The 13,777-nt window shown below is 46.1% G+C and overlaps 1 protein-coding gene and 1 long non-coding RNA gene across 2 annotated transcripts; one reads left to right on the top strand and one right to left on the bottom strand.

The window, feature by feature from the left end:
- Positions 1 to 6,450: 6,450 nt before the first annotated feature.
- Positions 6,451 to 8,316, top strand: LOC115676397 (ethylene-responsive transcription factor RAP2-4-like). Its single transcript, XM_030599298.2, has one exon. It carries the CDS (start codon positions 6,943 to 6,945, stop codon positions 7,954 to 7,956), a length of 1,014 nt encoding a protein of 337 aa, XP_030455158.1. The 5' UTR covers positions 6,451 to 6,942; the 3' UTR covers positions 7,957 to 8,316.
- A 5,152-nt stretch (positions 8,317 to 13,468) lies between these two features.
- On the bottom strand, positions 13,469 to 13,777 carry LOC130138112 (uncharacterized). The gene is made up of 2 exons (XR_008816525.1): positions 13,663 to 13,777; positions 13,469 to 13,574 (listed from the first exon to the last, which is right to left on the bottom strand). It is a non-coding gene; the product is annotated as an uncharacterized LOC130138112 (long non-coding RNA).

Here is a 13,777-nt window from a genome sequence, read left to right as displayed (position 1 = left end):
TCCACGAAATCAACGAAAAAGTCTTGAAAATGAAGAGAGGGAGAGGGAGAGGGAGAGGGAGAGGGAGGGAGTCTCTCTCCCTTAGGGATGTTAGCTTCATAAAAAAGGGTTGACGGCGACTTTTGAAAGAGAGGAAACCCCGAGGGAGATAGAGAGGGAGAATGGCTCGAACATAAAATTAAAAGTAGGGTTTCTGTGCCAAGAGCATTTCACATATCAGATTCGACTGTTGTCAATACTTATTCGTATAGATATACATTTTAATAGACATTTTATTCAGAATAGGTGATTGTTTTGTTTCGCCATACCCTAGCAAATGTAATCCGTTCGATGTCTTTCATGATGCTCCTAGTAGTACTAGGTTAGAACTGCATCATGCAGTATCTTGCTGAATCTCTGCCTCGACAGATGATTAATCTAACAACAATGCAATCGTCGACGCGGTGGGCTTCCTCCCCTCCCCTCCTTCACAAGTTTCCTCTTTGAGAGGAAAAAAAAAGGCTCAAAACTCTTCAATCCTACGAGTTTCCAGTTTGAGTGAGACGGTGAATGATTGAAAGGTAATCGAAAACAGGGAACAATCGTATCGTAATCTAAAACTAAGTCCTATTTTGACAATCGCTAGTGATCTTCATTTTCTTGCTAAAAAGCCCAATTACATCGCAGCTTCCCGGCTAGAACTTTCTTACTCGATTCAAACGATCATCCCGATAAATATTTTGCTTCACAAAACAAAGCCTTCTGCTGTTACGCAAATCCGAGCCGTTGGAATGAAATCGAGATGGAATTGAATGAAATGGAACGCCTACTCTAACTTCCCCTCGGTGCTAAATTGCTAATATCATCATCATCATTCAACAACATTCATGGGCCCGGAATGGTAGAACAAGAAAACTACTGGGCCAAATGTTTGGCCCATTTTGGAGAGGTCCACTTTTAGCAGATTTGAGCCCAAGGCCTATCGGTCTTGGGCTTGGGCTTGGCAAGCATCGTTCCTTTGTCCTCCCCTTTGTTAATGTTATAAGTCGAAACACTCTTTTGTTTCATTGTTGAAGACTTCCTAAATTACACCTCCTTCCTTTCTCTCATACCCTCCCATTCCATAAACAACACCAACATCCCCTTCTCTCTAGATCGTGGAACCCTTTCTCTTATAAAATCCACTTTCGTGATTGTTGATTCGGATAGTTGATTACTTTTTCAAACCATAGCTATAAATATAAATGGCGATAGATCTAGATTGTGTGATAAATGAATCGATAAAATATATCCCGTATAAAAATTCATATAAAATAATCGTACTGCTATTTTTAATAATCTGCTTATCACGATATGATGTCGCGGGAAGTAATCATATACTTAAAGGAATTTATTTCTTATCATACAGGTAACATGTCTTTCTAAGTTTTTCTCTCGACCGATAACAGCAAGCCCCGAGAGAGATTTTTCGGCTCCACCAAAGGAATATGATGAGATGTTTGTTTATTATATCCCGCCAATATTAGGTTATGAAAAGCGATGCTTGCTCTTTTCTTTTCTTTTTTCCGTTCAAATTTCTATTATGAATTATTTAGCAAAGACAAAAGGGAAACATTATTCATTCGTTTGTTTCATTTTGCACATGTATACTGTTGTGCTAATTCATAAATATTTCGAGGAAGACGAAGATGTTGAGCAAGTTACAGATACCTCTTCCCCGGGCGCCCACTTTCTCTTATAGCCAAACAAAGAAACGTTTCAACCTTCTATTATGATTGTAATCAACACAAGCAATTCATATGTTTCGTCTATAATTTTTCTATGATATATCCCACCAAGTAGGTCCGAGTGGAATCTCACTAATGCGCCCAATTGCGATTCCTACAAGGAGCATCGTCGCAGTCAACGTATTAAATAAAGATGACGTAACCTATCAAGGCTCAGAGAAATTTCCAGGAAGGTTCCCTTTACTTTAGGATAATGTCATGTACAGTGCTTGTTCATCTTCATGCTTCATGTGGAAGCAAGGAAGACGGCAAAGAGCCTATCACAAGCTATTAATGTCGTGACAAAGTTAAATTTGGCAATGGCCCCATCTAATATTATCTTAAGCTTTATGCAGGATTATGCAACGCCATATTGGAGAAAGACCGCATGTATCTTCCTGTCAAAGTAAAACCCTTGACTTAAAGGTGACATTTCATGTTCGCTTTTTCCATCTTCTAACGGTCAATGCTAGCGGTGGTAAATAGTTCCAAAATGCAAGACAAATTGTAAGCATCATAACAAATTTAAAATGACAACTTAATTTCTATGGAAGAGCTAACGAAGGGCAACTATAATGGGATTTCTATGCACTGACTATCAAGCCAAAGTTTGGGAAGAGGAGTGCTTGGGGTGCAGATGATGTACGGCAAGGTTAAAGTCCCAGCATGTGCAGTGAGGGCAAGATTTTAGCTACTGCTCGTTAGGGGTCATTTGTTCTATGTTATTTTTATCATACATTCGCGTACGCAATCACACACAATCACTTTGCACACAATACTCAAGAACCCTAATTTCTCAAGAGGGAGCAGAAAGAAATTGAAAATTCCCGAATAGACATTTGCTTTATAAGCGGAAAAAGGACAATTTTAAAGGAAAGGGGAAAAGGAGGGTTGCTTCTAAAGTGTGATTGAAGACGAGCCAAGCATTTCCCGATGCATGTAGCAGAGCACGAACCTAGAGACCCCCGGATATTTTCCCTGCTATAAATATACAAAAAAAAAATACAATGCATTGTTAAAGTAAAGGTTTCTTGGAATCGTAGCCGTACTTCGTCCCACATGCATCCCACTCCCCAAAGTCATGACAGCATGTGGGTTTCGTACATCCAAGTTGTTTTCCCCTTTCTTTTTAAATGAAAAAAAATACCAAATAGAGTCCCTCACCTTTTGCTCTCTTTACCACTTGTCATCCTCTATATCTCAAAATACTAATGGGCATCATGGGAAAAATTTTAGATAAGGACCTAAAATTTTCTTATTTTCTCAAATGAAAATATGAATTATTCTTATTTTCTCAAATAAGGATACGAAGTAAATCTTGTTTCAAATAAGCTTTTGAAGTGGTTACGTCAATTTCAAAAAATTATCTAACTTTCCAGATGGTCAATAATATTTTCGTTCTTTACCTTTTCTTTGATTTTTTTTTCCTTTTTATGGTTTTTTTTTTCTTATTTGTTTGCCGTCGACCATCGGCGATGCTTGGAGAGGGCTGACCTCACCTAGATCTAACCTCATCGACCATAGGTAAGGCCGACCCTTGAGACCGCCCTCGCCTTGGCAAGGGTTGCGTCGCCCGTGGCCGGCGATAGGCGAGGGCCTGGTCCTTATTTAAAAAAAAAAGAAATGAGAAAAAGAAAAAAGAAAAAATAATTTAAAATTATCTTTAAACGAAAAATGCCCTTGACCGACCATCAAAATTTAGCCGACCGGCGACTAGCGAGGTCGGGTCCTTATTTGAAAATGTCATAACCATTTCAAGCCCTCATTTTGAGACTAGTGCTGACACTTCAAGCCTTTATTTGATACAAGATTCACTTTAAACCCTTATTTGAAATAAGTGAGGGTTTGAAAATGAAGCCCTCATTTTGAACTTTTCCCGAGCATCATGAGTTTTTTACCTTTGCTGCCAAATTGCACCTCACCTCAATGTTCTTAAATTGGAAACCGGACCTCGATCCGATCCGATTATTAGGTCAGATTCGGATATTTCAAAACCCGAACCAGACCGATTTAAGCAGCGATTCAACTGCCGAACCGGCGAATCAGGCAGCTGTTTGATCCTGCATTGGCCCCAGTTGGGCTCCGTTTTTGAACGTGACCCGCGAATTGACTTCCCATTCTGGACCGTCGGTTGGGCTCCGATGCGGTAAACGTAGACTTTGACCAACCGGGCATCTAGGTCGGCATGTAACGTGCTTCGTGTTCGGAGGCTAAGGTATTTTTGTTTTTTCAGCGTGTTTTTTTTTTTTCCAAGGGAGGGCAATTTAGTCTTTTCATTTACGAGCGCTTTTTTATCTCGAGATCTGAAGCGGTACAGTGAAAAGTAAGACGGATGGAAGGCGACAAGAAAGTGACGACGCGAAACATATCTAAAAAAGAAACCAAAGCAATAATAGTTATCCCAAAGCGAAATTACATGGCCACGAAGAAAATTTTATGTATAAATAAATAAATAAATACTTATATATATTTATATTAACGTAAAATACGAGTTAGATCGTGCCGCGCTCACTCCGATGCACACGTGCGCGGGGCGGGAGACACGCGCGGGGACACATCCCGTTCCGACGCTTTACGGCTCCTCCGAAAGAAAGCGGCTTATAGCCGAACCGCTCGAGCCAGCTTGGCTGGCTGGCGCCGCAGTCGCCATCCAAAGCCCGTCCTCCACGTCACTTCTTGGCTGTCGACGGAACCGGACAGAGCCAAACCCAACCACGGTCAAAAGTAACTCGACCGCGGTTAATCTCGCCGGGCTTCGCACGTCAAGCCACAAGGGGCGAAAGCAACGTTTCGGCAGCCGGATAACCACCCCCCCTGGGGGCCCGAGCGAGCGCACGTGAGCCCGTTCCGTTCCAATCGATTCGACAATTAAGATAAAACGGGCTCACGTACTCCGAATCCGCGCAAATAATTTCCCCCCTCCCGTGCTGCTTCGCGCGGGCCGAGGATTAAGATAAAAGTGAAAAGCCGCAGATAAGCGCGATTAGCCCTTTATCTCCTTTTTAATCGACATGACCTCCCCCTAATCTAATGACGCCCTCCGGATTTAATTTGAACGACCCACCTTTTTTTTTGGCTTTTGGTTCTTTTTGTATGGCCCCATGTTAATTTTAAGGTTCCGGATTAGGTGGGTGTTGAGGGTGGGGTTGGCGATTTAGCCGAATAAAACGAGTGGATGACATGACTCCGACGTCGTGCACTATCCACCGGTTTGGCCCCTTTAAGCTCCCCCTTCTCTCTCTCTCTCCCTCTTTCTCTAGACACTTCTTCCACTTGGGTGGTCCCTTTCGGCTACGCGTGATAAAAACCAAATTCCAATTTTTATCGTGGGGAAATCGAATTAAATGTGCCGAATTTTGTCCTTGGGCTCCCTGATCTATACAACTCGATCGTGGCCCCTTGTGGCGGTAAAAGCCGGATAAAAAAAGGGTCAATTGAGGAGGATAGGGCTAATCATGATTAGGTCCAATGATTAATTATTAATCCTCCCACCCCGGCTCTCGACGATAGGACAATCGATTGCGGCACCAAAAAAAAATGGAAATGAAAAAAAAGAAATTTAAAGAAAAAATTTACGTTTGCTTCATCCTCACGCGTACTTGACTGGATTCGAGCTAGCAAGTGGGGGGGGAAGTGGGGCCCCCATCCCTGCTGGCACGGGCATGGTTGATTGTGACCCGCAACGCGCAACGCTCCCTGGTCAAAGCTTGGTGTGAGGGGGGCAATTTTGCTGTTGGCCCCCTCCACTTCCTCTCTAACCTTCATTTCAGTCCCCACACATAACAGGCATTTTGCAATTGGACCCCCCCGTGTTTTTTCCTTTGCAATTCCGAATGTTCCTTCTTACCACGGATTCTAGGGTTTCCCGTGTTTATTCCAATTTTTCCTTTTTTCAAGTGTGTGATTTCGAAGAAAGAGAGTCGAGATCGGGCCCCCACAGGTGAAAAGGGCGATGGCTGACGGGTTCGTCGTTTTCGTGCGGTTTGGTTTTAGGAGCTATTTGATCATTGCTACAATTCAAACAGAGTGATCCGTAGAATTAGATCCGATGATAATTCAATGCATAATTGTCAAAGTCACGAGCCGCGCGCGCGCGCGCCATTTTAAAGATTCATTTCACTACAGAGAAAGAGAAAAAGGAGGCTCGAAAGTGTTTTTGTTCATTTCACATGGGCGAAAGGCGAGGCCGTGGTGTGCAGATTTGTCAAAAAGGGGGGGTGGGAAAATTGGGAAAAGAAAATATCGGGGCGCGATCCTTGATGGCAAAAGCATAACCACTCCGCAATCTGAACGCGCGACCCTCCCCGCACTCGAGACGGAACTTACGAAGAAGGATCGCGGCCCGCAGTTCTCGTGACCGACACCTGCCGGTCCCCGCGACGGACACGTGCCGGCGGCACGGGCCCCCCCACCGGGACACGCGTCGCCCCGCGATTGGGGGCCAGGTCAAGCGGTGGAAAAGGCGAGGGCATCATCATTACCGGTAGATGGCCGCGGGGGGCATAACGGTCAATTCGCAGGCGGGGAGAGCATCGAGGGGGCTGAGGGAAGAAAAATCGTAAACAATGCTCGAAAGGGGTCTATATAACGGAAGGGACGAGGCGGCCATGATCAACGAAGTGCGAGGTCTGAGAGAGATTCACAGAACAGAACAGCAGAAAAAAGAGTGCGCTCGCGTCGTCTTCGTCTTCTTCGTCTTCTTCTTCGACGCTTTCCTTCCCCCCCTCTGTAACATCCCGCTTCTCCGAGTCCCTTTCTGTTAATCATCTGTCTTTCTACAGAAGTTTGCGATTTCTTTTCTTTTTCTCAAAACGGTTTGTCCTCTAGGAATTTTTTCAGAGAAGCAAACTCGGAAGAGGAGAAAAAAAAAAAGTTGGAAATTTTTTACAACGAAAGCCAGGTGTTTTCAGAATCGAGATCCAGGAGCTCCCTGTTTCTTTTTCCTTTGTTGGGTTTTTCTTTGCTTGGTTTGATTTTTTTTTTTGTGTAGAATTTCGATCCGGCCAAGAGGGTGTCTTTTTGTTCCCTCCCAGGTTGATCCCGTAGGCGTTTCTTGGAGCGACGGAGGTTGTGTATTTGTTAAAACCTCTCAAACCCCCCCTTTTTGGAAAGATTCTTGTTTTTCTTTTGGTTCTCTCGTGTTTGTTCTTCTTCTTGTTGTAAAGAAGCTTTTTGCAGATTTTCTGGGTGTGTTGTTATGGCAGCTACCATGGAGTTCTACAGCAGCAGCAGATCGGCTCTCCCATCGTACCCGTTTTCTTCCAACGGTGGTGATGAGCTGATGGAAGCTCTCTGCCCTTTCATCGGCGGCTACGATGCTTCCACATCTACCCCTTCTTCTCTTCCCTCCCCCTCCTACTGCTCCTCTTCTTCTTCTTCTGTCTTGTCCTTTGAGCCCGCGTCGTCGTACACCGATGGCTGCACGATCCGGCCGGACCCTCTCGGCCTCGAGCTGCCCGGTCCGATCGGGCTCAACCACCTCACCCCATCCCAGATCAACCAGATCCAAGCCCAGATCCGGTTCCCGAGCCCGAGCTTGCCCCCCTGCCACGGCTACGGCTGCCACCCGAGCATGCTTCTGGGCCCGAAGCCCGTGTCCATGAAGGTTTCGGGCTCGGCGGCGAAATCGGCCGTGAAGCTGTACCGGGGCGTGAGGCAGAGGCACTGGGGCAAGTGGGTCGCCGAGATCCGGTTGCCCAAGAACAGGACCCGGCTCTGGCTCGGCACCTTCGACACGGCGGAGGAAGCCGCCCTCGCCTACGACAGGGCCGCCTACAAGCTGAGGGGCGACTTTGCCCGGCTCAACTTCCCCCACCTCAAGCACTGCGCCGCGGCCGACATCGGCGACGGCGGGTTCAAGCCGCTGCACTCGTCGGTCGACGCGAAGCTGGAGGCCATCTGCCGGACCCTCGCCGAGAAGCAAGCCGACGGCGCCAAGAAGCCCACGGCCTCAGGCCGATCCCGAGCGGCCGCCGCGGCCGCAGCCGCAGCCGCAGCTGCCGCCGCTCGGGAGGTTTCTTCGGCTTCGGAGGCCTCGGAGGCGACGGAGGCAAAGGGATCCGAGCCGGAGAGCGAAGGGTCGGCGGGGTCGTCGCCGCTGTCGGATCTGACGTTCGAGGATTTCGTGGAGACCACGTGGGAGTGCGTTTCGTTTCCGGAGACGTCGACCTTGCAGAAATATCCGTCGGAGATCGACTGGGACGCGATCTGATGTCTAAAAATTGCTTTCTTTTCCCTGTTTTTCCGTTCCTGTGTAGTCAATTGTTAGCTTGTGTCTTTGGTAGACCAAATTCAGGAAGGCTGGAGCGGTCGCTGCGATGGAATTTTTGGGAGTTGCAGTAGAGACTGCTCTTGCTGTTTGCCCTTTGTTAGATTATGGATAGTCTTCCCAGAGTCAAAACCATGTGATTTTTAGGGGGTTTATTTCACTGTGATTAGTTTAGCTAATATCATCATCATGTAACCAAGAAGTGGTGCCTTGTTCAGCAGAACCTTTTTGTCTGCTGAGCGATGGTCGTTCTTATGTAATTCGTTTTGTCTATGTAAAATTAATGGGTAGTAGTTCTGTAAACCATTGATCCTGCTCGTCTTTGCACCGTGATAACCGAAGATGGATTGAAAACTTCGACTATACTTAATTAGATCCAGATGCGTGATGAACGAACGGGCGAGCTGTTCAGTTGAGAACATGAGCTTCATAGTCTAACGACAATGGAGGGATATTTTCAGGGTTTCCTTATCATCAACCGTAGAAGAAATTTGTCGTCTGAAACTGACCCATCTACAGATACACAGGCGACTCCACCGCTCCCTATTTGCGTGCATGGGTGTTGCACGTCAAGGTTGATTCTTGGCTGGCCTGATGGCTGCTTGGGTGTACGATTTGTCAAAACGTCTTCATTTCGTTCGTGTACGTAACCTGTGGCGTGCTGGTCGCGCTCTGCCACGTCTGTGGTTTTTCGCCCACATACTATCGTGCTTTTGCTTCTTTCAAAATCTTGCTGAAGTTTTCTCGGTTCATCTGTCGTCTAAGTAAGATCGATGGAGGGTCGTTACACCAAATCTCCTCGATTACTATGTTCACCAAGTTATCTTAAGCACGAAGCATCGCGAGTAGAATGGATCAATCGAGTCTGTAGGACTGTAGAGTAAGCATGCGAGCTTCATTTCCTTTAATGGAGAGGAAAATTTACATAGTCAGATGGATGTAGAGTGTCAAATAGTTTGATGAACGTGGTAGCCTTTTTGGATTTGAACTTTTTTCCTCGTCTAGACGAGATAAAAAGGGCATGGAATGGATGGAGCTACAAACCTACTACCGGGGGAGTCGCATGGACATTCAACGAAACATGAAGAGTGAAAGTACGGGGAAAAACAAGGGTGCTTTCTTGCGAAAAAGTAGGAACTTTTTGTGTATCAATTTCTAATTCTCAAAGACGAAAAAATTCGTTTTTGTCATCCAAAATTATTTTATGGAGTGAGATGTTGCACGGTATTTGTTACGTTACGCACCGATTCAATTGTTCAGTTCATCTAATAACTCATGGACCGTCATTTTTCATATGTCGCAAACCACTAAACTTTGAACCTAGCCCAAAACTTCATCCGCCATGTCTGTCTAGAATGTAGATTACCAATATATGCTTCATCGGTTTTTTCCCAGAAATCCCACGAAGGAATATCCACGGAATCTTCAACTGGGCACCTGTATCCATCAAACTATCATCATCATCATCAGTATTAGTATTATTATTATTATTATTGCTGTTGTTGGTAAGAAAGTGAAACTATTATTAATGAAACCCCCCACATGGGTCAGTCGAGATCCATCACGCTCGGGAACCACACCGCGATGCACGGGGAGATCAAGTTCAATGAATTCACATTGAAAAAAGAGATAAAACCACAGGGTTCGTTTCGTTGAATCTGGCTCTTGAACTTGCCCATCAACCTAATCAAAAAGCTTTTTTTAAAGTACACAGTCAGTCTCCGGCATTCGCGCATGTTGTCTGGACATATGATGATGAATGAATGGCCGAATTTTACTGACCCGTGAACTGACTCAGCCAATCCCGATCGAGTGAAAAGGAGGGAAGCGTGCGGCTCATCTTTTCTTGGCAGCTCACGGGGCACGCCGGATCTCTGAGGATGGCCGCTTTGATTCGAGCGCGACCGAGTCCTGCCGACGACGATACCGTGCCTGTCCATGTGCTTTTGTTCGTGTATGTTCGAACTTTAGAACCCGTAAAAAAGATTTCAGAACAAAGTACATCCCAAAAGGCTTGTAGGGAATGGGCAAGCCAGATTTGAGGAAGTGGGTTTTTTCCTTTTTGGGCTTTAGCTACCCAATCCCGCAATTCTATTGGCCTAGTTGAATATATGAGGACCGGCCCAACCGGTCGCCACCTTCGGTGATAAGCGAACGCTCTTCCCACGGTGATGGCGCTTGAGGAGCTTCGGTAGATGTAGGAGACCTTCTCTCAACTCGGGAAAAATATTCGGTGGTTCGTAACATGCACGTCACTAGCCCACATGGGGTACGTGAGCTTAGTCAGTTCCACTCAGAGGGTGATACGTGTTCGCTGACATAGATATGGTTGGAAGATATAAAATTAAAATCCGAAATGCATACGGGCTCCGTTCGTTTGGCGGAAAATATTCTCCGCTGCCGCCGCCGATCGCCCGCCGCCCCCGCCCGGCTGCCGCCGCCGATCGCCCGCCGCCGATCGCCGCCGCCGCCGCCGTCGCCGCCGCCGCGTCAGCGCGGCCGCCCGCCGCCGCCGCGGTCGCCGCCCGCCGGTCCCAGGGCCGGCCGCCGCCGCCGCCGGGTCGCCCGCCGCCCGGTCGCAGCGGCCGCCCGCCGCCGCCGGTCGCCGCCGCCGGTCGCGCGGCCGCCGCGCCGCCGGCCGACGGTCGACGCGAGCCGATCGCCGCCGGCGAAAAATATTTTCCGAAACTTTTTCATATTGGTCGCCAAACACCGGAAAATTATGTTCCGGGAAAAAATTTTCCAGGAAAATGACTTCCGGGAAAATATTTTCCAAAAAGAGAATATTTTCCGCTAAACGAACGGAGCCTAAATGCTAACATTTAGGGTGCGCATGAATACCATTCTGTGCCCGGGCGCTATTTCTGAACAGAAATGATTTTTTTATTCTCGTGCCCGAAACAATTTCGAGTATTTGAAGGCGTTTGATAAACGTCCAAAATTTCTATTCCTAGAGTAGAAAAGAATAGAAATGCGTTTGGTAACTACACAAAATTTCTGTTCCCAAATAATATTTTAATAATATTTTGAATTGTTTAATTTTTTTTTCTTTCTACTTTCTTCTTTGGCCATGGCCTGTCGCCGGCGACCGGCCACAGCCCAGGGCCGGCGAGGGCATCACGGACCTCGCCGGCCGCCGGGCGGAGGCGAGGGCGGACCCTCGCCCCGGGCGAGGCGGCGGCCTCGCCCGGAGACGACGAGGCTCGGCCTCGCCCGATCTGGCGAGGCCGAGCCTCGCCGCTGCGACCCACGGCGAGGTCGGCTTTGCCGTGGGTCGCGACGGCGAGGCTCGGCCTCGCCGGATCCGGGCAAGGCCGAGCCTCGCCGTCTCGGGCGAGGCGACCTCGCCGTCGCGACAGACGGCGAGGCTCGGCCTCGCTCGATCCGGGCGAGGCCGCCTCGTCCAGGCGGCGAGGGTCCAGCCCTCGCCCTCGCCGGCGAGGGCCGTGACGCCCTCGCCGGCCCTGGGCTGTGGCCGATCGCCGGTCGCCAGCGGTCGGCCCAGCCGAGGGAAGAACAACACAAAAATAAGAAAAGAAAAAAAAGAAAAAGAAAAAAAAACTGATTCTCAAAATTGTGCCAAGAAACAAGAAGCAACTTTTTTTTACTTCTTGTTTCTCTTCCAAAACTGTTTCTCGGCACAAATTTTTGCAAAAATGTGCCAAGGAACAAAAAATTTACCAAACGCATTTCTGTTCCCAAACTATTTCTGGGAACAAAAGAACAGAAATTTTCACTATTTGGCACGTTACCAAACGGGCCCTTAAACTCCCACTTAAAATTCTGCCTCCTCCTTTTAATTTTCAAGGGCTTCTACCTTCTATACTTGCTCTCTCTCTCTTCTTTTTATGTTTCTAAAACTCTTATGAATTATTGAATATTTTCTCATCGATTCGTTAACACACTGCTATTTCAGATTTATTTAGAGGTCCTTATCCAAAAATTAGTGCACATTTGTTTAATTCCACTAATGATTGAGATTGGCAATTTGCGTTCACGGGCTAACTTTGAATTATCAATTCGTCTCAGGTCCTGTCAATGCAAAGCATTAAAGTCTCGTTTAAACATGCTAAACAATCATATTTTTCAAATTTTTATCAGTTTACTTCACTTTCAGATTTGCAAATATACGTTTTTATGAACATGTTGAATCGTATCAAAATCGTATGAAAAGTTATCAACTTTGCTTGTAGTGTAACTACTTGGATCATTACTCATCCATGCACTGCCTTTACTTTCCGTTTGGATATGAGAGGAAAATGAGACGATGAAAATTTGAGTGCAGGACTTTCGAAACTCCAAAAACTTTTCGTGAGAAGAGAAAATTTAAAAGTTATTAAGCCATTTACTGGTGGTTGGTTGTCCACCAATTCCGTTATCAAGATGTATCGACAGCTTCTCTGAAGGTTGACAAAGCTGCCCCGATGCCTTTGCAATAGCTTTCTCGTGAATCTTTATAGGATTTGACAGTTGTTGCTTGTTGCCTTCATGAAGAACAAAGGCATCACCTGCCAACAGAAGGTGGGTGAGCATGGGACAAAGCCTTCTGATTTTGGACCCGTTGACACCAAAATAAGAATCGGCATAAGTGTCGAATCGGCTTTAATGCCGAATCCGGCGTATAATGGAAATCAGCCATCTTCCGAAACACGTCTGGACCAAATTCGGAAACATGCTTAGAAGCAAGTGTGAATGGTATCGTGTCCCGAATTCGGTAATTGATGAAAATATGTATATTTACCGAAATATGGAGAGTTATAGTTCGGGACGTTGGAATATTTATGCCTCAGGACAGCAACCCTTTCCCGAAATTCGGGAGGTTCACATTTCGGGAATACACTGAAGAATCACAGCCCAGCCATGTAAATCACGACAGCAAGAAGTTACGAGCAGAAATGGGGATAGTGAGCACGAGCATATTATGGGAAGTTACTTGTCCAGATTTGAAATCATCTTAGCGGTTGAGATCAAGTTTTGGCGGACAATAAAACTGGAAAAACGTGATTAGAAAAGGCAGTTATTGGAAGCGCCAAAATATTCAAAGTTTGAAAACATGGAGGTAACTGACGAGCAGTTGCAGGATATGAGGAGATACAAATACTCAGAGGAAGCAAAGAGGAAGAGACACGACCAACAACAATGCAAAAACACTCAAGCTTATCTGCACTTTAGTTTCCTATGCACCTTTACTTCCTGTATTTACAGCTTCCTGTAGCTTTAGTTAACTTTCAAGTTCTTTACAGCTTTCATAAGAGTATTGTAACGTAGCTCGAAATTTTGTTGACCTCAGATCCATTTCCAGTCCATTCGGTTTCTATCCATTTCATACAATTCTTTGTTACACTTTATTTTTCACCACAACTCTCCTAGTAATCAAGCCACATAACCTACCTTAATAAAAATCGAAAATCGAAGTTTCGGTGAAGGATATTCCTCGTCGTAAAACAAGCGAACATCTTTTTGCATATGTTGACACCAAAATAAGAATCGGCATAAGTGCCGAATCGGCTTTAATGCCGAATCTGGCGTATAATGGAAATCAGCCATCTTCCGAAACACGTCTGGACCAAATTCGGAAACATGCTTAGAAGCAAGTGTGAATGGTATCGTGTCCTGAATTCGGTAATTGATGAAAATATGTATATTTACCGAAATATGGAGAGTTATAGTTCGGGACGTTGGAATATTTATGCCTCAGGACAGCGACCCTTTCCCGAAATTCGGGAGGTTCACATTTCGGGAATACACTGAAGAATCACAGCCC

The sequence above is a fragment of the Syzygium oleosum genome, unplaced genomic scaffold (genome assembly GCF_021117445.2).
Source record: "Syzygium oleosum isolate NSW1041296 unplaced genomic scaffold, Sole_v2.1 Sole_v2.05, whole genome shotgun sequence".
In the NCBI taxonomy this organism is placed as follows: Eukaryota; Viridiplantae; Streptophyta; class Magnoliopsida; order Myrtales; family Myrtaceae; genus Syzygium; species Syzygium oleosum.
Note: the sequence above shows the minus strand (reverse complement) of the source record. Positions and strands in the feature narration are given on the sequence as shown.

Coding starts and splice junctions, on each gene's coding strand:
- LOC115676397 (XM_030599298.2), top strand. CDS start 6,943: ATGGCAGCTACCATGGAGTTCTACAGCAGCAGCAGATCGGCTCTCCCA.